Source organism: Podarcis melisellensis, assembly GCF_964234715.1.
Source record: "Podarcis melisellensis genome assembly, chromosome: 15".
NCBI lineage: Eukaryota > Metazoa > Chordata > Lepidosauria > Squamata > Lacertidae > Podarcis > Podarcis melisellensis.
The window spans coordinates 33,057,761-33,079,116 of NC_138532.1; the positions used below are offsets into that span (position 1 = coordinate 33,057,761).

General features: G+C 44.9%; 1 protein-coding gene across 1 annotated transcript; it reads left to right on the plus strand.

The window, feature by feature from the left end:
- Positions 1-5,336: 5,336 nt before the first annotated feature.
- On the plus strand, positions 5,337-14,913 carry PRKRIP1 (PRKR interacting protein 1). Its single transcript, XM_081890738.1, has 6 exons — positions 5,337-5,524; positions 9,429-9,507; positions 11,520-11,620; positions 12,013-12,098; positions 13,154-13,221; positions 14,235-14,913. The coding sequence occupies exons 1-6, from the start codon at positions 5,408-5,410 to the stop codon at positions 14,336-14,338; spliced, it is 555 nt and encodes a 184-aa protein (XP_081746864.1). The 5' UTR covers positions 5,337-5,407; the 3' UTR covers positions 14,339-14,913.
- Positions 14,914-21,356: the final 6,443 nt, after the last annotated feature.

Here is a 21,356-nt window from a genome sequence, read left to right on the forward strand (position 1 = left end):
CTATACGTAATATTTTATTGGTGTTGCTAAATATTATTTATTCCATTAATATGCTGCCCTTTATCAGAAGTTTCCAGGGCTGTGTACAACTTTAAAACCACATTACAGAACATCAATGGTAAAAACATAGTGGGAGACAGCCTAATAATAAAATAACCATCGTAATGACAGTCTGCTTTCCCTACACTTTCACGGTCCATAGATTATTTAATAGCCATTGGCCTGGGTGAAGATGAATGTTTTTGGCTGGTAATTGATGTAAAAATTGGGCTTGGGCTTGGGCTGCCCAACTCCCCATCGGACTCTTGAGTCCCCTAAGTCCATGATCAGTCAGAGAAAAATAGATGGAGGCAGGATCCAGTGGAATGCAAGGCAGATATTAATTTTTCTGTTGCAACACAAGTTTCTTCCAAGGAGGGAGAGACATTGAACAAAAGTGTGCAGGAACCTTTAAAGACTTTTGACATTGCCCAACCCCTTTAGCCAAAGACCACCCCCCCAATCATCATGCATCCATCCATCATAGGAGGCTGTCTACAGCAGAAATCCTGTTTGCCAGGATACCTGATAATGGTCTCTGATTGCATTTACCTGGGCAGTCTGGCCATTCTTTTGTGATGGTTAATACTTTAGTTCCTGAATCCAGGTCACAGGCTCTCCCTATTCATATACAAACACACCCTTAAGACAGGATTTGTAAGCGAAAAGACAATGGGAAGGCTTTCCCCATTTACCTTCCTTACTGCAGAGGAATATTTGAGGTCATTGGGAGGGTCAAAATGGCTTCAGGATTGCTCTCCTGTACTATTTCAGACACATAGCTTATATATGTTGATGGCGCCAGACGAGCCTCTTTGAAGAGAGCATTCCACAATTGGGAAGTCACCCCAGAAAAGGCCTATTCTCTTGTTGCCATTCTCTGAACCTCTCTGGGATGGGGGACATAGAGGAAGGCCTCAGATGACAAGCGCAGGGTCTGGGTCGGTTCATACAGGGAGAGGAGCACATATATGGAGGATTTTGACAAGAGGAGTGTCAGTCTTACCAAAAGATAATTGGTTTTGCAACAATTCTCCTAGGATAGGAAAGGAAAGAGTCAATATGTTACTTGCTTTCAGGCAAGATTTAAAGATCAGATTTAGAAACTGCATACATTCAGACCCTTAACAAGAGTGGCCATGACGCATAAAGACTTCAGTGGGGATTAAACTACTAAGTGTTCCTCTGTTTCGTCCCCATGCTGAGAATATAGTAGCAATCTCTTACACTTTAATACTGATTAAAAGAAGCCTATTGCCTTTGGAAAAGGATGGTTTTCAGTCTAGCATTGTGGTGCTTGAAAAAATGGCCAGCCATCATGTTCCATGGGTCTAAAATAAAGGCAAATATGGGAATCTCTTTTTAAAAGCTGTTCATCTTAATAAATACTTTTAAACAATCATTTTAAAGCGTGTGATAGTGCCCTCTGATGGCCAAAAATATGATTGCCAGTCATTTTACCATATAGAACGTGTCATTAACCTTTTTGCATCACTTTTGGCAGAAAATATGGGGTGTTTCATTTCCCAACTATTCAAAAATTTCAAATATTTTTGGAGGTTTGACTTGCCAAATCATGTCTGGACTACGAAACCCTGAACCATGAAAGCAAAATAAATTAAAGCACAGCTAAGGCAAATGTATTTAATCTACATAATTTTAGGACACAAAATTAGTATTGCCCTGGAGGCATGAGGTTGCACACCCAATATACCATTCCTTTCTTACAATTGCAGCTATTAGTTAAGAAATGAGGCCCTTTGCAAGAACATGGCAAGCTCAGGCAATAACAGTGCTTTGTGCATTCCTGGGACTGGGACTGCACACGTGTTCAGACTTTTTGCTTTCTGCAAGCTCTTTGCACATCAGCTTGTCTGCCATTCCCAGGGTATTATCTGCAAAAGATTCTGGAGCACATTCTAGAGTGCATAGATGTTCCATTCTGAGGTTTCTTCCATAAAACCTGATTAGTGAGCATTCATTTTGTTTTGTTTGCACAAAGTTTACAGGGAGGTTAGATGATGCCAACTGTCTATAGAGCATTTATTTTATTTCTTATTTGTGAACATAACAGAAAAGAAAAAACATTGCCAGCTGATGTTGGACATGAGGCTGTTCCATCAGTCCTAACTTAAACAGATAGCTTAATATAGGCAGTCTATATGTCCAAATAGGTATCTAAATGAGACTGGTGATTATAAGCCATGCATTCAAACACAGACAAGGCAGTGAGATCTTTAGACGACTGAGTCGTGGATGCAATAATTTCTGACCAAAGAGAGGACAGAATCTTTATATAGTATTCATTCTAAAATTTGTTTGTGGGAAGGCACAATGGGATCAAGCCATTGTGATCTCATACTTTTGAATTCATTTTCCCATCACTATCCTCATGGCAAATGGTTCAGTTTTGGGAGGTAAGCAGGTCTGTTGTGCAAGAGCACCAAATCCACTTTAATTGTGTAGCCTGATTTTGGTGGTGTGTGATTGAAGTACCCCTGCCAATACTTACAGTCTATTTACCATTGTATTTATATCCCACCTTTCCTTCCAGGAGCTCAAAGTGGCATGCACAGTTTTCCTTCGCCCCGTTTTATCCTCACTACAACCCTGAGAAACAATGACTGGTGCAATGTCACCCTGTGAACTTCGTGACAGAGTAGGGATTTGAACCTTTGTCTCCCAGGCCCTAATCGTAGAATCGTAGAGTTGAAAGGGACCCTAAAGGTCATCCAGTCCAACCCCCGCAATGCAGGCATCTCAAACCAAATAATCCATGGCAGATGGCCATCCAACCTCTGCTTTAAAACCTCCAAGGAAGGAGAGTCCACAACCTCCCGAGGGAGACTGTTCCACTGTCAAACAGCTCTTACTGTCAGACGGTTTTTCCATATGTATAGTAAAAATCTCCTTTCTTGTAACTTGAAGTCATTGGTTCGAGTCCTAATCCATTTTGGCCAGATAAAACCACACTGAATGACCTTCCTCCCAATCTTTATAGTTTGCTCCTTGCATTGTGAGTGGCCAGGTAATAACATTGGACAACAGTGGGCCTCTCACTTAATGCACCTCAGGAATAATGAAAATGCCACTACAGGTATCGCAATAACCCATGAAGAAAAATTTTATAATAGTAACAGCTTGCAAGCTATCAATGAAATAGTAACTCTTGTAAAGAACAAAAAAGGAATAAAAGGACAGGTCTACACAAATAGGGTGTCCATGAATCCTGCTTTACAGAGGACTGTTCTGTTTGAAAGCATCTAATTTCTGTTTCACAATAAAGAATCCCAATAAGTGAGACGAAGGGCCTAGAAGTTACCCATCAAGAGTCACAATGCTGAGATAAATTGTACTTCTACTTAACCTATTTTATTTCCCCCCCCCATATTATTATTTTTTTGCACATATTAGTGTGCATTAGCAAATGGTAGCAAACTGGTATCTCCCCCCCCCCCCCGTCTTTTTTGGTGACACATAAGTGGCCGCTCTATGCAAAACATTAGTAAAAGGCAATGTGAGAATAGACCTCAACCTTCAATTTCGCAGGGCTGAGTCAAAACATTTAATTGATGGGTTCCGCCCCAAAGCTGTGAAAAGGTCACAGGCTGCTGTGTGGAGGATGTAGCATCTGGCCTGATCACTGTCTGGTCCATGGGCACTTCTGCCACTTCCTGGTTTGCATGCAGATCATGTTGCATCTTTCAGTCGCCAGGAAGCAGCGGTTGCTGCTGTGCTCATGGCAGGCCAAGCACGACTTCCTCCATCTGCTGCTAATATCCCCAGGGGTTTCGCTTGCCCTGCATGGAGCAATTTGTAAGTGGAGCCCCCTGGAGGCTGTTGCATTGCTCATTTTGCTAACCCTGAGTGCAAAAAGAGCAATCATTCTCACGATGTTTCACACATATCGTTTCCTTCTCCCAGATAATTTCCTACATAATTTTTAAACCAAAAGAAACCCGATACAATATTTTCAATTCAAAATAGGATATTGCTGCCCAAATTGTGTGTATGGTGGATTCACTTAAAGTCTAATCTACAGCAACAGTATTGTGCAGAATAATTCTCTTATTAGAAAGCCATTCAGCATTGGCCCAATTCTGGTTTTTAGAAAGTTAAGATTTCATCCAGTGTGGCTACAGCAGTTAAGTGTGTAGGACTAGGAAACACAGGAGACCAGGGCTCAAAATCCCACTTGGCCATGAACTATGTATGCCACCTTGAGCTCTTTGGAGAAAAATGTGGTATCTAAATGCTACAAATAAATACCCCTGCCCCAGGGTTTGTTCGGGTTTTTTTTGGACTAGTAGGCTAGGTGGTTGCTGTGTACTGTTGTAGTTGCCATATCTTGCTGTGATTTCAGCAAATTTTGTTGCCTTTAGGGTGGATTTTTCAACTGCTTTGTACCCACATGGACATTTGTACTGTAGATGTTTGAGAGCCCTGCCAAGGGCTATAAAGTGGTTGGTTGATTGGGTGGGTAGTTCAGGAGGGAAAGATCATGAATTAATCTATTTAAAATATCACTTAACTCAGCCTCCTTTAAAAAAAATACACACACCACAAGCTCTGCTTTCCTAGGTTATAAAGATTAGGCTGTTGCTGTAAGCGAAGAGACTCTGCTGAAAGTTCCTGCTGGCAGTGCAGACCAAAACCAGCTAAAATCTGTGCTAATGTATCTATGATGGAGTGCAAAGTTACCACTTAAAAGTGCAATAGGTAACTGGTATTTTTTTTTAGTTGTCAGGCATTATATTCATCAAAAGCGTGAATAAGAATTGTAGGGTTGGAAGAGACCCTGAGGATCATCTGGCTCAACCCTCTGCAATGCAGGAATATGAAGCTTTAACGTTTGAACAATAAAGTTTCTAGAAGCAGCTGGCAACTAACAGTGACACCATTGGTACAACTTAATGCTGTGGTGCATTTTTTATTTTTTTAAAAATTATCACTAGCTGCCAAGCCCTGAGAATAAAAGAAACAAAACTAATCCTTACGTTGTGTGAAGCATAATTAAATTTGGCATATAAAGAAAATCAGAATGCAAAAAAAAGACCGCGAAGGATTCTGGGAACTCTCCCCTCCCCCATCGCCTCAGAAGCGACGCTAACACGCATTTCGAAAGAAAAACCAACCGCCGTTTCTGGCCTGTTTTTCGCGCCTTCATTAATATGTAACAGACCTCATGAATATTGCCGGAAAGGAGGCGGAGCGAAGGGGAAGGCGCGGGACAAGGAAAGGAAGGCAGCCCCGCCCCGCCCCTTTCGCAAGATGCCTCTATGACCGTCGCCCTCCGTGACGTCATCGGTCGGGGCCGCGGCCTTTTGCGCAGGAGAAGGCGGAGGGGAAACCAAAAGGGGGGGGCAGGATGGCGGCGGGGCCGACGCGGCCCTCCCGGCCCCGCAAGGAACCGCAGCCACTGGTCATCCCCCGGAGCGCAGCGGACGAGCAGCGTCTGAAGCTGGAGAGGCTCATGAGGAATCCGGTGAGGGGGCGGGGCATAAGTGTTGGTGGGCGTGGCTACTTCTCCCCGCTCCCACCCCTGCAGTGTAGGCACCAGGGCCTCCAGTTAGGGATAGGTGAGGTGGAAAACCCCTCCCCCATTTCTCCCCTCAATAACTACCCTCTTACTCAGTTTGCTTCAATGAAGAGGTAGAGGCCCCCCTTTTATTTCCTCTTTTCTCTTATATTTGGCAGTCCTGATCTGCTCTCACCAGGTTTGCCGACTAATATATTTTTCCCTCCCCCGATTCCTAGTTAACTTGTATGAAGAAAGGAGTACAGTGGTACCTCGGGTTACATACGCTTCAGGTTACAGACTCCGCTAACCCAGAAATAGTACCTCGGGTTAAGAACTTTGCTTCAGGATGAGAACAGAAATTGTGCTCCGGCGGTGCAGTGGCAGCAGGAGGCCCCATTAGCTAAAGTGGTACCTCAGGTTAAGAACAGTTTCAGGTTAAGAATGGACCTCCAGAACGAATTAAGTTCTTAACCAGAGGTACCACTATATTTGCTTACTCACAAGGGGAATCAAGTGCACGTAAGGGGGAAATTCCACACGCGCACCCCCTGCTCCTCTCATAATACTGAAACCTGAGTTTATGTGATGAAGCTGGTTGGTGGTAGATTCAGGACAGATGAAAGGAAGTACTTCTTCACACAGTATGGAATCTGTGGAACTCACTGTCACAGGACGTGGCAGTGGACACCAACTTAGAAGGCTTTAAAAGGAAATGGGGAAGCTGATGGAGGATAAAGGCTGCATTATGGCTATATTCTACCTCTAGCGTGAAAGAAAGGCAGTGTGTCTCGGAAGACCAGTTGCTAGGGAACAACAGCAGAAAAGTGCTATCGTGCTCATGCTGTGATCATGGGTGTCTCAGGGGTATTCTGTTAGCCACTGCGGGGAAAGAGGATTCTTGGCTTCTAGTCTTATTCAGCAGGGCTCTCCTTATGTTCCTTTGCCACAATCCTATTGATCCCTATCCTTCCCCTATGCATTTGCATTATTAGGTCATGCTAGACCACTCATCAAAAATGATGGCAAAAACAAAAATGAAGGGTTGAATGGGAACTTTAGAGGTCTGGGAGAATAGAACAGAGTTTGCCAGGTGCCCCAAAAGTGAAACAAGTAGGGTGGGAGTTTCTTAGATCGGGTGGCACAACACAATATGAGTCTATACTCTGAGAGTGTCCATCTGCAGATAAGCTAAATACCTGGGTAGGTTTATATGATACGAAGTTGAAGGTGTTGGTGCCCTCATCCCATCCTGTTTAACCGGGCCCTTTGGCAGTGAGTGTCTCCTTCCGCCTTTGTCTTTCTTGGCTTGCATGTATGCATTTATTGAACAAATTTACCGTATTTTTCGTCCCATAGGACGCTCCGTCCCATAGGACACACCTAGTTTTTTTGGGGGGAAATAAAGGGAAAAAAATTCCTTTATTCCCCCCCAAAAAACCAGGTCGGGGAAACCGAACCAGGTCAATGAACAGCAGGATGGCGGCGCTGCGCCTCCTTGCTGTCCCCCGAGCTTGTGGGCGCTCTGCTTCAGGGCGCTTCTCGCGCCGGGCGGCAGGCTGCTATCCGCAGCATAGGGTGCCCTGCGGGGAACTCCTGCAGGGCTCCCCACGCTGAGGATGTCTGCCCGGTGCGAGGGGCGCTCTGCTTCAGGGCGTCATTCGCGCCGGACGGCAGGCTGCTATCCGCAGCGTGGGGAGCCCTGCGGGGAACTCCCGCAGGGCTCCAACATGCTGCGGATGTGTTCCCGAAGCGCCGGGCGCTCTGCTTTCAGGGCGCCCGACGCTCCGGGAAGCAGGCTGCTATACGCAGCCTAGACAGCCCTGTGGGAACTCCTCCAAGGTTGCTTAGGCTGCAGATGTGTTCCTGAAGCCTGAAGAGCGAGAGGGGTCGGTGTGCACCGACCCTTCTCGCTCTCCAAGCTTCAGCGAAAGCCTGCATTCGCCCCATAGGACGCACCCAGATTTCCCCTTTATTTTTGGAGGGGGAAAAGTGCGTCCTATAGGGCGAAAAATACAGTATGTGTTGCCTTTCTCCTATTTAGGTCTTTGAGGCAAATTACAAGTGTAGTTTGAATCTCATTGGTTTTGTACTTGGTGGTAGTGGGCATCTGCCCATAGACCTTACAGCCTAGAGCACTCCAACAGACTCCTGTTACTTTGTGCTTGCCTACTCTGCAGGACTGAACAGAGCTCTCTAGGGTAGCTCTCCATTGATGTACAATCAAAATCAACAAAAAGATACAAGAAACAGCAATGCAAAGTTTTAAAACTACAACTCAGCATTAAATTTCTTTTTAACAGAGCCAGATTAAAACTTCTTCACCCAGGCCATCTCTCAGCTAATAAACATCATGCCTGAAAGGTCAATTGAAGATTATAGGCCTTTTCAAAAAGCCTGCAATTTGGAAATATCCGAGGGAAGGAAATTCCATAGCTGTGAGGCTACCATAGAGAAGGGCCTCTCCCACATGGCCACCCACCTTACCAGGGAGTTGGGACACTTGGAGAGCCTCTGAAGCGGATCTTTAAAACTGTGGTCAGCCCAACAAGTAAAAGTTACTTATTCTTACAACATAGTGCATGTTGACTCTGAAGTAAAGGTGCTTCCAGGCTGTCAGTGTTTTCAGGTGGGATTCAGCCATATCCTGGCAAGCTCAGGCTACACAAAGAAAGCTGATGTGAAGCTTTTGTGCAACAAAACTGCTTCCGTGAAAGATTGGAATTAACTGCTACAGAAAGTGACGGGAAGGTGCATTGAAAAGTCTGGGATAACACTTGCTTTGATGCAGTGTGGTCTAGTCCCCCACGCAACATCTGGAGGTGACTTGAGTCTCCACTTAATGAGGCTTACTGCCAGAAGGGGACTGCAGTCCTGTGTAGAACATGCTTTTAAATGTGCATTGCCCTGAACACTTTGTGTGTGTAGATTCCTAAATGCAATTAAATGCATAAATTCCACTTGTGTAGTTATTGCAGTGAGTGCTTGTGGAGAAGGACAGGCGAGAGCTTAGTGTCCTATTCTTCACTTCCTATCTCATTCTAGTGCCTTTACTCATAAGTAACTTTAATCCTGCAGTTCCCTTCTGAATGCACATCTGTATATGTGGGGACAGCTACCTGACCCTCCTCTCCTAAGCACATTCAGCAGAGATCTTACCAATTCTGTCCATTGCTCTGAGCTGCTCTGTGTGTGTGTGTGTGTGTGCATGTGTGCGCATGCGCATCCATGCATATATGTATGAACATAGCATGGGATTGTATTCAACAAGAAAACCTGTTACTTCATTATATTCTCACACATACAGAAAATAGGTTAGGGTGGTTAATCCCCATTCTGAGAGCCTGAGCCAACATTTGACTGGTTTTTCTGGCAGCAGGAGAAGAAAGAAAAAATAGAGAAGCTGCAACACTGGGGCAGGCAGAGAAGTGCAAACTTCCCAATCCAGCACTCTGATGGGGATGCAAGTCATCCCCTCCCCAGTCATCAGATTGATCATTTGATACATGGGGTAATAAGAGTAGAGAGATCAGTTGAGGAGAGGGGAGGTCTGTGTGACCTATATGTACATGTGTGTGTTCTTTGTGTAAATGTGTGTGAGAAGGCCACACCCACCCTGGCATGTGATCCCCAGAGGGTGGCCAAGAGTGAATATAGCCCTCAGATCAAAAGGATTTATCACCCATGATATAGCTAGTGTGACACTTTATTGTCTGCAGCCAAAATGCCCAATAAATTCTTGGGCAAAAAGATCAGTTCTGTTTTCCTTAATGTTCCCACTTCTGTTTAGATCCATGCTCTAATAGCTTTGAAGAATTGCTCTCTCCTCCTAGAGAAACAGTGTCACAGTATTGCTCATTTCTTGTTGCAGGATAAGACAGTTCCAATTCCTGAAAAGCTCAATGAATGGGCGCCCCGTCCGCCTCCAGAATTTGTCAGAGATGTTATGGGTAAGTAGCTATTTTTAGGTGGCTTCTTAGCTTAAGCACTGTGCTTCTAGAGGAATGTGCTTAATAGGGAAGGGAAATAGATGAGGATTGAGTAGTCGTAAGATAAGGGGCTTGAAACTTTGAAGGGGATGAGGGGGTGTTCTTGCAGCCATCTTGCCCTTGCCATATTACCACTTATTTTTCACTGGCATTTGGGTGATTATTGATATGAGTCACACTTCTGAATCCCCACGGTTTGAAATCATGTGTGACGTTTGTGACCATAAACACAGAGAATCAGAAGAGTGAATGATTCAGGCTCTGAGATGTGTGCACACTTAAAAAAGTAATGTTTACACTGACGAGAAGCAGCATAGACAAATGGGGTTCCAAATCTGGGTCTTCTGTAGCCAGGGCTCTGTGTATCTGTCATGATCCTACAGGAGTGTTGCTTTCTGAGAACCCTGGTCTTCACTCTAGACGAAAAGCAGGTTTCTAGCCTGCATGGCTGAAAAGATATCCTTCAAAATAGTCTATTGAGATCTAAGAAATCAGAGGAGTTGCTGGACTAATCTAATTTTCAGGTGCCTGTAGCCAAGATCTCTGTGTCCATCATAGCTTCTTAACCCTCACTGTGACTAACAACGCTAGAATAAATATGCAAAATACTAACGTTTGGAAATTTTGTTCAATTCAGCATAATTTATGCTAGCATATAGAGTTTGTGTGAAACAGCAGAAGTTACCTTTAGTGAATTGAATCCTTACTTGGAGCACACCTTTAATTGGAAGGCACTCAGAATGAGACTTAGTATAAAATAAGAAAGCTTATGTTTATTAAGGGAAGTTCATTATGTTTAAGAGAGAATTCTTTTGTCCTAGCTAACTAAGTAGTTGGTGAAACAAAGAAGCCATGCTTGCCTCTTTGTTCTCAGAAGATACATCCAAAATAACCTTGCCACTTGAGTTCTGGAGAAAGTTTGAGAGGGGAGACAGAAATGAAAGAGGATGCAGCTTTGACTTCCGAGGACAGAATCACAGAATTGTAGAGTTGGAAGGGATCCCAAGGGCCATCTAGTCCAACTGTCTGCAATACAGGAATCACAACTAAAGATTCTCTGACAGGTCAGCACAGAGATCAGAGGGAGAGAGGCGGCTTGGAGGTTTTCCACCCTACCATCTTAACCACATGCAGACCCTTCTAAGCAAACTGAGCTGCACCGCAACGTCCAGCAATTAATAAAAATGCAAATTTGTGCTTTGTCTTTATAGCATGGTTTATACACAATCCCATGCCCACGGGTAAATCATAAGCTTTCCCACTGTGCTAGGGAGCATTACGAGCCTGTATCTAGCCAACTAATATTTGCCTCCCTATCATCAGCACAACAAACCAAAGAGGAAAGTGGTGATAGCATTTGCTCTATTCCAGCCAAAGGAAGGGCAAGGAGAAAATGGAGCGAACAAAGTTTCTAGGAGTCCCCAAAAGCAAGGTCCCTAGTGTGGCTGCTGGTTTCCCAACAAGCTTTCTGTGTACATTTGGGTTTTTTCCCCATATATGAAAAGGAGAATTTCTTTTCAGGCTCAGACTAATTTCCTACTTGTATGAAATGTGATCAAGCCACTAGTGAAGCTGCCTTTCATAGAGTCAAGCCTGCCCTTGTTCATCTAGCCAACTACAGTGGTATCTCGGGTTAAGTACTTAATTCGTTCCGGAGGTCCGTTCTTAACCTGAAACTGTTCTTAACCTGAAGCACCACTTTAGCTAATGGGGCCTCCCGCTGCTGCTGCGCCGCCGGAACACGATTTCTGTTCTCATCCTGAAGCAAAGTTCTTAACCCTAGGTACTATTTCTGGGTTAGCGGAGTCTGTAACTTGAAGCATATGTAACCCGAGGTACCACTGTATTGTCTCCTCTGACTGGCAGCAGCTTTCCCATCGCCTGCTACCTGAGATCCTAGGAGGCACCAGGGTCGCCGCCTGCATTTGTAATGCACCTGCTCTGTCAATAAGCTGTGACCCCTTCCTTGGCAGGTTCTAGTGCTGGGGCTGGCAGTGGGGAATTCCACGTCTACCGACACCTTCGCCGGCGAGAATACCAGAGGCAAGATTTTATGGATGCCATGGCTGAAAAGGTTGGGTGATTCCTTTGGCTTACCGTTTCTGAGTTGTTGTACTGCCTCCTTCCCTACAGACCCTATCAGGTGTTAAAATCAGTGGAGAATTCCCTCTTGGTAGTTGTGCCATCCTCTGAAGTTTGGGGGTGGCAGCCTGGGAGAGGGCATTCCCTGCAGCAGCTCCTCGGTTGTTGAATTGCTTCCCCGGAGAGGTGTGCCTGCCACTTTCACTCTACAGTTTTCATGGAATGCTGAAAATGCACCTCTTCGCTCTGACCTTTGCACCTGAAAAAGGTGTTTTCAAAACCCACCCTATTCCCGTGACTGTAATTTGTTTCAGCTTACTAAATAATAAATTGTTGCAGCCCACCCTGGGATTGTAATGACATGTTCCCTGTGATTTGTCGCAGCAAAAACTGGATGAGGAATATCAGAAGAAGCTAGAAAAGAACAAGATTGTTGCGGAAGAACAGACAGCCAAGCGCAGAAGGAAACGGTGAGGTCAAAGCTGTACAGGAAGCCTAGGGAAACAGGATCCGGAATGAGGGGAGGCAGGAAGGGTCAAGGGCAATAGTTCAATATTTGTTTACAGTCCAAAATGACTTAAGGGCCAGACTAGAGGTTCTTCCTTAATATGTAGCATGGAGCTACCTATCTTGTTTTGCCTTAAATAATTGCAGGCGCAGGGTGAGGAGAAGTTCTTGCCATGGGAAGGCAGCAGGTTTGATCTCAACACTGTCCTGCTGGGATTGGCATAGTGGTCTGATTTTCCATGTGGCTAGGAGCCTTAGTAGGGACGCGGGTGGTGCTGTGGGTTAAACCACTGAGCCTAGGACTTGCCGATCAGAAGGTCGGTGGTTCGAATCCCCGTGACGGGGTGAGCTCCCATTGCTCGGTCCCTGCTTCTGCCAACCTAGCAGTTCGAAAGCATGTCAAAGTGCAAGTAGATAAATACGTACCGCTCCGGCGGGAAGGTAAACGGCGTTTCTGTGCGCTGCTCTGGTTTGCCAGAAGCGGCTTAGTCATGCTGGCCACATGACCCGGAAGCTGTACGCCGGCTCCCTCGGCCAGTAAAGCGAGATGAGCGCTGCAACCCCAGAGTAGGCCATGACTGGACCTAATGGTCAGGAGTCCCTTTACCTTTACCTTTAGGAGCTTTAGTGGGGAAAATCTCCATTGACAGAAAAACAGGATATATAGCTGCCAGTCCTATGAAGGAATAATTCCAGTTTTTACCTCTAGGTGGCTGCAAGTCCACCTCTCTGCAGTTCCTAGAAACAGTTTCCTAGAGAGGCAAATTTCATCCTACCGCTAGGATAATTTAGGAACAGATAGCAGTTCCCTCCTGGTAAACAAGGCAAACATGTTTCAAAGCTGTTCACATGCTCTTCCATCAGCAGTGAAATAGGTTGGGTTCCAGAGCATTAAGAATTGGCATTTTAACAACTACACAGCTCAGTTCTCTTTTGGCTAGCATCAGGGTTGGAATCTGCAGAATGCTGGGGCAAAGGGCAGCTTGTTCATTTGGAGCATTTAATTCTTGATTTACAGGCAGAAGTTGAAAGAGAAGAAAATGCTGGCGAAGAAGAGTAAGCTTGAACAAAAGAGCGAACATGCAGGTAATGTGAAAACACATCTTCTGGAGTTCAGTTCACCAGGAAACTCCTCCTGCTCTCGTCCCCACTGAAATGAATTGAGCTTCTGCAGCTTGTGCCTGCATCAAGATGTGGGTATCTTCCAGGGAAGTCAGACCAAACGACAGGACAGCTCCTGATGAGAGAGAAAGAGGTTGCATAGAGCAGCCTTCCCCAACCCAGTCTGCTTTTGGACTACAATTCCTATCAGTCCCAACCAGCACTGATGGGAATTGTAGTCCAAAACATCTGGAGGGCACCAAGGCAGTATTGGAGGATCAGAAGGTCCATTGACTCAGATGAGTTGAGGCAAAGCAGCTGCCCCCACTGCAGGGACAAAGAACTCTCAAATATCTGCAAAACCAAGGAAGGAGGAGCTGTTCTGTATAGTAATCCTAATCCTGGGTGCCTGAGGCAATGGGAGGACTGTTGCTTCCAAGTTTTTGTTGGGGTTCACCTAAGTGCAGCAATGTCTGTAGGAAGAGAAGGCTGTAGAGTTTGCAGCCCAGTGGGGAACATGACCTTGATTCTTGAAATGGGGAAGAGTTGCCCAGTGTTGTTGTTCCTACCAGTCTGAGAGAGTTGGAGAATTAGGAGGATTGTTCCTCCCTAAAACAGGGCTGCCAGAATTTGTTGGACACCAACTCCTATCATCCCTACCCAGCATGCCCAATGGTCAGGGATGGGAGTTGTACTCTGGCATCTGGAGGACCACAGGTTCCACATCTTTGGCCTAAAATGTGCCTCGCCATTTTGGGAAAGGCAGGGAGAAAAGAATTGCCTTGCCTTTGCTGGGGGAGACCAAAAAACCTCAACTGTAAGCAGCCAGCCATATGTCTGGAAGCTCACAAGCAGGCCAGAAATGCATTTTATCTCCACCATCTGATCTACAGAGCTCTGAATTTGATGGTTCCATTTACCTATCAATCCATAATATTATTCAGTTCTTTCTTCCCTCAAGCAAACAGCCTGATCATCATGTCTTTTACCGGCTACAGATTCCGACCATTCCCCAAAGCAGCAGACCAGTGAAGAGGAAGACGAAGGCACTTCTGAGGAAGAGGATGATGCTGAAAAGCCCAGCTTCAGGATGAGAAGATGATGGCGCTGACTTGGTGGCTGGTATCCAGGTGCTGTTGGAGAGCCTGGCGTCTCAGTTGAGCAGGCTCTTCTGAGCTGTTTCAGACCTCCATCACGGCAGAGGTGTTGCCATAAGGACCCCACAGGGGTATCGACATCGGAGCCATGTGAAACAAGAACCTCTTCCAAGCTTGCTTCTGTAACTGCTGTGCAGTCTGCTTACGGGGTTTCTGGGGAAAGATGCCAGCATCCTGCCCCTGTGGGCCTTCTTGTTCTTCCTAGCATTGCTCCAAAGTGGTGTCTCTCTGAAAGCTAATGCTTTATCCATCTGTGTTTCCAGGCAGACCCTTTCCCCCTGAGAGACCCAAGTACACAAATGGATTTGTGTGGCCTTTGCTCTCGGGCAGAGAGCGATCTGGCTTTTTCTGTAACGGAACTTGACACAAACTTATTCGGGAATTTCGGTTGGGGTTGTCTTCACATTGCTGCTGCAAGAGTTGGTTCACCAACACTGTGAGGAGATCACTCTCTTTGTTTCAAAAATGTGATGTAAAACTTCTGCCCTAAAAGTTAATAAAAGGGGGACATCTGAGTGTTTTCTTGCCTGTTCACGATTGCTATTTATATTGGGCAAATTAATGGTGAAAGAGAGAGAAGTGAGCAGAGAGGAGTTGCACCTGTCACTCAAAAATCTAAATATACCCACTGAACCTAAAAAGGTTGGGGACCACTGCAGTGTGGTATGGAGACTCCCAGGATGGTGCAGAGACCTCCTAGAAAAGCTGAGCTTTGAGAAGGGACTTCAAGGATGTAGGTGCAAGGATAAAATAGGTATAAAAGGAGAATTCCTAGATGCCAAGTTTGGGGCAAGAGCTCTTTGGCGAGAGAAAATCAGCAGAGATTTAAAATCACAAAATAGGCAGCAAAGTAAAGCATGGAAATATAGGCTGTTAGTCCTTTAAAATATGCTCTTTTGAGTTTCTTCCAAAGTTCCCCTTTCCCCCCAGCATAGAAGAAGACTACGTGTTTGGCAAGTTGCAAACTTGCGAACACTCCAAAGGTCAGATTCATGTGCTTCAGAAAATCGAAAAGGGCATAAAACTTGGTTTAGTTGCAAAGTGGTGAAAGTTCCTAAATTATTGGTATAGGAACTCGAGAGGCTTGTTATAGAGTCATGCAGCTAAACTGGAGCAACCAGCTTGGACGTCTTTACACACTGAGCTCAGGTAGACTAGGAAGGTGAACAAAGACTTGATCACCTAGTCCCTCCCCAGGTGAACTACGCCTGGTTTTAACCCCTTTGTGCATTAATTAGATTTGAGTATGTTGGTTATATGAGACTGGTTCTCCCACGAAGCAAAGAAGAAAGGTGGCCGGACTGAGGTGTTTCAGGAGGCAGTTCAAGGCACAAGGAAGGACAGGGAGAAGGCTTTGGACAGCTGAAGGCAGCGAAGCAAAGGTCACAGGAAGTGATGTGTCCAGGTATTAGGGCAGAAATATTGGACAAGGCCAGGTGTGTGTGAAGACAAGAGCAAGGAATTGGGAGAGATCTAGGAGTGGGCTACAATCAGGTGTATCTGTTTAAGGAAAAGGGGATCATATGGTCCTACATTTGGAGATTTAAGACTCTTGGTATTGTGATGGTAATCTTGTGCTTGTAAGAACAGAGGAAGGGGCTGCTGGATGAGACCAATGGCCCAGCTAGACCAGAAACCTGATCTCACAGTGGCCAACCAGATGCCTGGGGGAAACCCGCAAGCAGGACCTGAGCTGCTGTGGCTTCTAGCAACTGATACTTAGAAGCATTACTGCCTCTAACCGTGGCGCTGTAGTTTAGCCATCATGGCAAGTAGCCAATGCTAGCCATATCCTCAATGAGGAGCAGCAGCATGTTTAGCAGCAGACTGAAATGGGGGCTTCTGTCTAATTCTCAGTGGTTTTATTGATTCAAGTGCAAAATTATAGGGAAAAACTGTCAGAAGGAAAGACTGAGTAATGATTTTAACTTCACATATTCTACTGAAATGCCGCCTTCTGGTTCCCCTCCTCGCATCTCTTGATTAAACACTTAATTTTGTTGTATTCTCTTGCAGACCAGTCCTGGCGTATTTACTCACTAGAAAGTCCTGCTGGGTTCAAGACAGGTTGCTCTCAAGATAGGTTTTCATAGGAGTGTTGTGTTAATCTCACCTTAGTTTCCGCTACTGCTATTTCCACCATTTTATGCTTCAACAAAGACTTGCTGTGACTAATTTAGTGGCAGAAAACACATTTACCTTTTCCTAGAATTCACAGCATGCAATTTGAAAATCATCCTCATTTCTGCATTATTAATAGAAGAAACCAAACAGCCTTCAACCTATTTGTAGAGTACATCCAAGCTCTCGCGTAGAACATAGTTCACATTATATAAATAATTCCGCTCCAGCCAACTTCTCATGTATTTTGGTGCTCTTAGAATGTTACCACCTCTGGAGTCCTGAACCCTTTAGGGACAGAATCTGTGGGAAAACAAAATACATGGCAGAGCTTGGGAACAGAGAAGCCTGGTTTTTCAATCCAGGGCCAGTTTTAGAATTGGCAGTTCTTCAGGGGCTACAAAGAGAGCGAGTCTCCTTGGACTTACTCGACTAACAGTATCTCTGTCCTCCCCCCTCACACACACCTTTGAGCTGCTTCAAAGTGAAAATAAGAATAAAAATGGGGTCCCTTCAAGGGGTTCAGCTTCTTAAGGAAGACTAGACCTTTGGGTAGAGCGTTGGGGAGGTCAGGAAATGAACAGAGACCAGACCAGGATATACAAAAGCAAAGGGGCTATAAGCCTGATCTTTATTAAAGCTGTTGCAACAGGGTGCTCCCCCCACACGCAGGAGAGAGGAGGGGAACCCCAAGCCATGCGCACAAGCCCTTATATAGACATTTTAAATTGCCCGCCCTGTAGCTTAAGACCACCCCCCAGATACATCATACCTACTTCACAGAAGAGGCGGTCTACAGCAGAAAACCTGTCTGCCATGTTACCTGAGAATGATAACTGATTACATTATTTGGGCAGTCTGGCAATTCCTTTGTAATGGTAAATACTCAGTTCTTGAGTCCAGGTCACAGGCTCGCCCTGTTCATATCTTAAATGTGCCCTTAAGACAGGATTTGTGAAAGAGACAATGGGGAGATTTCCCATTTCCTTCAACCTTGCAAAGAAATATTTGAGGTCATTTTGGGAGAGTGAAAATGGTTTCAGGACTTTTCTGTGGGTGTTGGACACGTGGTTTACATATTTGTATGTGTTTGCTTGGTACATTTATGAACATCTATTTTATATATATATAAGACCTTAAAATTCTTATAACAGGTATAGAAAATGAAGGTGAAATGCTCTATTGTGTCAGGTCTAATTGAGGGGGGCAGCCTGTGCTTTACTTTTAGACACTAAGCACTTTCATACTTGCTCTTTGTAAATGCCATGTCCATAAATAGTATAGAATAACAATAAATAAATACATACATACCCAGAGGTGAAAGAGAGGCACTCATCCTGTATGCTCTGACACACCCATCCCCAGAAGCAGAAGGAAGATATAAGAATGTAATTAGAACAAGTGCTGCAATTTGCTTTTTTCCTCTTCCCTCCCTGTCCCATTTTCCTTCTGCCTCCTACTTCTTAGTCCCTCCCTGCAGGTTTACAATCTAGCTTTAATGGATTGTATGTAAGCCACTTTGGGACCCCTTTTGGCTTTAGTGTGAGGAGGAACAAATGCTCTAAATAATAATAATAAAATAATAGGCAAGCCTATCCAGATGTTTCAAAAGTTTGTATTTGTTCTATTGTGGCTTTAACTTTCCACATGTTTCAAATTATGGTTGTAATTTTTAGATAACTTTATTCCTTTTTTTTGTAAACTGCTTTGAGCTTTTTTCCTACCGTGAAGCGGTTTATTCATTTCAATCATAGAATCAGAGTTGGAAGGGATCATGAGTGTCATTCTAGTTCAACCCCCGCTACACAGGAATCTCACCCAACACGGGGCTGGAACCTACGATCCTAACATCAAGAGTCTCCTGCTCTACTGACTGAGCTATATTCCTTTCGGAAAACAATCAATCAATAAATAACTGCCGCTGCCATAATTTTGAGAGCTATTGGTCTGATGCTCCAACTGCTCTGAGCGCTGATTTTAACAATTGGGGGAGCCGGAGGAGCCCTCTTTGTATGCTCAGAGGCACTGCCTGTCATCCGGGAAGCTGGCAGGAGGAGAGCACATGGCTCTTGATGTGAAAGAGCTGCCACCAGAAGACTTAGGCTTGTTTCCAAGCACATTTAGGGAGGTGTGTGAAATCCCTCCAGCAAGATAGATAGATATAGGGAATCCCTCATATACTGTATGTATATATGTATATGTATCTCTTGCTGTATATGTATATGTCTATCTGTCTCGCTGTATATGTATACACACAGAGTTGATGGCAGAAAATGAGGAGGAATTAAAGAACCTTTTAATGAGGGTGAAAGAGGAGAGCGCAAAATATGGTCTGAAGCTCAACATCAAAAAAACCAAGATCATGGTCACTGGTCACATCACCTCCTGGCAAATAGAAGGGGAAGAAATGAAGGCAGTGAGAGATTTTACTTTCTTGACTCCATGATCACTGCAGATGGTGACAGCAGCCACGAAATTAAAAGACGCCTGCTTCTTGGGAGGAAAGCAATGACAAACCTAGACAGCATCTTAAAAAGCAGAGACATCACCTTGCCAACAAAGGTCCATATAGTTAAAGCTATGGTTTTCCCAGTAGTGACGTATGGAAGTGAGAGCTGGACCATAAAGAAGGCTGATCGCCAAAGAATTGATGCTTTTGAATTATGGTGCTGGAGGAGACTCTTGAGAGTCCCATGGACTGCAAGAAGATCAAACCAATCCATTCTTAAGGAAATCAGCCCTGAGTGCTCACTGGAAGGACAGATCCTGAAGCTGAGGCTCCAATACTTTGGCCACCTCATGAGAAGAGAAGACTCCCTGGAAAAGACCCTGATGCTGGGAAAGATGGAGGGCACAAGGAGAAGGGGACGACAGAGGACGAGATGGTTGGACAGTGTTTGACCAAACTGCGGGAGGCAGTGGAGGACAGGGGTGCCTGGTGTGCTCTGGTCCATGCAGTCACGAAGAGTCGGACACGACTAAACGACTAAACAACATGTATATGTATATGTGTATGTGTATGTATCTCTCTCTCGCTGTATATGTATACACACAGAGAGTATATATGTTTATCTCTTTAATGAAAAACGAAAAGCATGAAACCCCTTCTTGCAACACGCGCTCGTTCTTGACTCCTTTCGCCTGCCGGGAATCGAGACCTGTCTGAGGGGTAGCAGGGAGAGAAGAGGCTTGGTCACGTGCTCACTACTCCAGAGCGGTCACGTGGCGGGACCCTGGCGTTGCCTTGGCAGCGGCGAAGGCGGCGTTAGTGGGGCTGGGGCGGCGGTGCTGCTCCTCCTGCTGCTGCTGCTGCCGCCTGTGGGGTAAGTCGGCAGGAGGGCTGGACTTCGGGGAGACGCCTTGCGATGGGGAGCTGCTCATTTGCATATTTACATATTGCTATTATTATTGAGTGCCATTATTATTATTATTGTTATTATTATTTTATTTCCCTTCCCCCCCCCCAAGGTCCGAGGGCGGGTTACAATTAAAACACAGAATTCCTAGGAAAGCATAATATTTAAAACGGCTTAAAACAAACCAAAAGTATCTAATAATATAGGCGCATAAAGAGGTATTATAATAATAATAATAATAATAATAATAATAATAATAATAATAATAATAGGCTCCATCATATTGCACGTTTGTGGAATAGGATCCGTCATGGCGTGGGACGTGTGTCACTTCTCCCCGATTCATTAGTGGCGTTTTTTCAAAAGGGCTCTCAATACCTAAGATCTTGTTTGTTGACAGAAGAGTCAGGGCAGGGATTGGACTAGTGGCAAACCTCGCCAACCAAATCTTAACAGCATGTGTGTATTCTATGTGCAGCATATCCATACAGTGCAATGCAGTGTGAAAAGATGCATAGTAAATAATGTGGATATAATGTGTTGTTAATACGTAATTAAATGTCTAGAAACCCTACGGTTAAGGACAATGATTCCATATTACCTGTTAGGGGCAGTTTTTAGGCAGGAGTCTCCCAGAATTATCTGGAGATGGCAGTTTTTGAACCCGATACCTTCTGTATGTGATACGGGTGCTTGCATCGCCAAGCCCCCACCCAGACACTGTGGGGACTTACCTCTGAGTAAATGCACATTTTGCACTACAAGGGTTGTAGTCAACTAAGTCCACCTCAGAGTAGACCTATAGAAAGTAATGCTCCTAACGTAGTCATGTCCATGATGACTTCAGTGAGTCTACTCTGACGAAGAGCTAGCACTGAGTACCACCCTAAGATTGTAAACTCCTTGGGGGCAGAGACCTGTTTGTTTCTTCCTATATAATATTGTAAGTCTTCATTATGTTGTTAGTGCTCTTCTCCAGGGCATCAGTATACATCATGAGTGTACAGCTCGCTGTAACCTTGACTTTTGGCAGGAGCTGATGGGAGCTGGAGTGCAACAGCATCTGGAGGGCTACAGGTTGCCTTACGGAATTTTGTAGACAAAAATAGGCAGGTTGTTGCCTTGAAGGAGCTTGTTATTTAAAACAATAGGGGAAGTATTTAAGACAACAGGGGAAGTATTGAGAGATATGAGGAGCCATATGAGGGCAAGTCATGATCAAAGCTCAGTTACAGATGGGGGTGGGTATTAAAGGGTCGAGCCAAAAGCCATGTGGGTAAAGGTGGTTTTCTGATGATGGATTTGAAAGGTGGGAAATGCAGGCATTGGCACAGCTGCAGCACATGTTCAGGGACATAACGTTCATGTAAAAAAATATGCTGAGATTCAGGTTTTACTATGCGGGCTGTTTAGCTGTAATAATAAACATTCACTCATTCAGGGACAGAGTTTTAGCCAGCTGTAAGAGAGCAAAGGTGGTTCCATT